General features: G+C 49.2%; 2 protein-coding genes across 3 annotated transcripts in view; both read right to left on the bottom strand.

The window, feature by feature from the left end:
• The window catches only part of LOC126569164 (adenylate kinase isoenzyme 1), a 5,282-nt gene extending 5,223 nt beyond the window's left edge, over positions 1 to 59 (bottom strand). Inside the window, exon 1 of the mRNA XM_050226088.1 lies at positions 1 to 59. This exon is cut by the window's left edge and continues 78 nt beyond it. The gene's annotated coding sequence lies outside the window, so the exon portion shown is untranslated.
• Positions 60 to 637: 578 nt separating this feature from the next.
• The window catches only part of LOC126569160 (adenylate kinase isoenzyme 5), a 4,821-nt gene continuing 2,958 nt past the window's right edge, over positions 638 to 2,500 (bottom strand). For both annotated transcript variants that reach the window (XM_050226079.1, XM_050226080.1), the window contains 4 exons: positions 2,428 to 2,500; positions 2,140 to 2,356; positions 1,910 to 2,074; positions 638 to 1,469 (listed from right to left, as the gene is read on the bottom strand). The exon at positions 2,428 to 2,500 is cut by the window's right edge. In XM_050226079.1, the coding sequence (XP_050082036.1) occupies positions 1,068 to 1,469; positions 1,910 to 2,074; positions 2,140 to 2,356; positions 2,428 to 2,500 (857 nt within the window). In that variant the 3' untranslated portion in view covers positions 638 to 1,067. The remainder of the gene's footprint in view (positions 1,470 to 1,909; positions 2,075 to 2,139; positions 2,357 to 2,427) is intronic.

Genomic DNA, 2,500 nt, shown 5'->3' with positions numbered 1-2,500 from the left:
CCACCAACCATTGCAATCAACTGATATCCGAGCACAGAATAGGATGGGATGGGAAGCTTTGTTTACATCGATATCCTCGCATCAGCGCATCATTGGCTGTGGCTCTCAATGAGAGGGATGAAGAGAGACATCGAGAGAGAGTTTCCATGCTCTCGGTTGCAAAAAATCGGTTGTCTCTTCTCTGGTCAGCATAAATCGGCGAGAGGAATCGCACTACCACTGGTGCGGTAGTGTTACTACTACGAATACTACTAGTCAATCAACAGAGCACTGAGAGTGAGAGGATGAAAAGGATCGTACGCAGCAGGGTCTTTTGAGTGTAAGAGCGTCGCATCGACTGCGGAATTGTCTAGTGTCTCTCCCTAGACAGACCACAAAGAGAATAGCTGATGCTGATGACTCATGTGTAGTATCGTGACACAGGGATTGCACCGGTGGTGAAATGCCATCATGAAAGGATAATAAAACAAACCAATTTCTAATGAAAAAACGTAATGCTCTAAATGTTTTATTTCAACAATGTATGTTAGTGTCCTTACGGAGGCGCGTTCGAATGCGATTTGCTGGCGTTACAAAATAACACGACGTGAAATCCTGATGGGTGGTGATGGAGAGCTCTACCGTGAAAACGTGAAATCTAACTCAAACCGTCTAACTCCGCTACCGAGCAGCCATCATGGATATCGCAAAAGTACCAAAAGAATTTATCAACTATTGCCCTATTTGCCACCATTATGTATCGTCCCTTTTTTGCCTCCGTTTCTATCGGCCACACGTACACGGCCCCCTTCATAGCTTTAACACACTCGCTCACGGTTGCACATACCTTTGGCACAATGCCAAGATGTAGAAAGTCAACGCAGCAGATCACTCTTGTTCCTCATTATTAAAGCTGCTCAACTCACTCACACCAAACACTAACCCTTGGTTGGGTGTTTCCAAGGCCTCACGAATCCGATTGTACTGTACCTAAAAAATGGGTTTGTTCTAAAAAATACTACCGAGCCACTAACGTGCAAGAGTGTTTCCCCTCATCACTAGTTCTAGCTCAACCGCCGGCATCGTGGTTAGATGTGTGAATCGATGGGATAACTGTCCGCTTCCTCGAGCATGTTGCGAAAGTTTGGTCGCCCGTTCGGGATGAATCCATTTTTGCCACTTCCTGCCCCGGATGCTACCTTGCCATTGCCCGGCAGATGCCCGTTCGCCAGACTAACATGGTGGCTTATCGTCGGTACCGCGCCCGGCATATCGGTGTCCAGATCCTGTACGATCGCATCGTCGCTCGAGGTTTGCTGCTGGGTTCGTTGTAACACGTTCTTGAAGCTACCGATCTGGACGGCCGCCGGAGCTTCCCTATCCTTGGCGGAGTCACTGCCGAGGCCAGAGTTCAACACTCGCTCTATATTGACGCGCACGATCCGCTCGAACTCACGCTGCACCGAGGGGCTGTCCGTGTCACCGTCAACCTTGAATGAACGACGGGAATGGGAGGAGGTAAATGTGGCTGTGAGTTCCAGCTGCCCACTAATTCCTTCAAGGATAGCTAATTCGGAAACGGTAGCCGGAGGAGGTGGTGTGGTAAATAATGGAAACATAAGCACAGTACAAACAGACTAACACACGGAAACAAATGACGCCATGAACATGGTTCAGGTTCGTCGGTACCGAAACTCCAATGACACAGTTTGGCCGATTAATAATGGATTGATGAAATTAACTTATTAGGCCTCCCTTTTCGGTGGAGAACGCTCGGAAGAGCATTGTGGTGGTGATGGTAGGCGATTTTGATGTGCTAAACGTGGGCACAGAACCGGCACAGGGAGGACGGACCGGACCGGACCTTCCCTTTGACATTGGCCGGTTGAACCGGGATGAAGGACAATTGTTACGGTACTCTACTACTTACGATGGTCAGCCTGCCAGCCGTATCCATCTCTTTCAGCATCGGTAGCGTAAGCTCGCGGAACAGTTCCAAGCGACGCCGGAAGGAGGAAACGGTATCATCCAACCGTCCCCGTCCCAACTGTAGCTTCGAGCAGTCCAGCAGAATAACGGGAGGTTTTTGTTTAAACTGTGGTAAGAGAAGAACTCCGATGGGATTATTTGGTCCTAGGACTGCAATGTATTGTGCCATACCTTCCGTTCAAAGTCTGCCACTTGCTCCATGTCCCGAGGATAGCCATCGATGATAATACCCCTCCTATCGCCCAGTTGTAACAGCTGATTTTCGATCAGTCCATTCAGCGACTTTTTCGGAACCATCTCGCCAGCGGTAATCGCTTCCTTGACCGCATAATTATCGGACCCAACCCGTGGTCCCGACTCGGCCAGTGCGCGCAACGATCTTCCAACACTGTAAGCGACAAAAAGGCATCGCATTGGATTTGATAACTAGAATATGAGTTGGTTAATAGCCACACTTACCTAAAGTGACCCCAACCGGGGTTCAGCCCGACTACCTTCAGACACAGGGTTGCTTTATTGCTGCCCGGTCCAC

Source organism: Anopheles aquasalis, chromosome 2 (assembly GCF_943734665.1).
Source record: "Anopheles aquasalis chromosome 2, idAnoAquaMG_Q_19, whole genome shotgun sequence".
Lineage (NCBI taxonomy): Eukaryota > Metazoa > Arthropoda > Insecta > Diptera > Culicidae > Anopheles > Anopheles aquasalis.
This window is presented reverse-complemented; position numbering and strand designations above follow the sequence as displayed.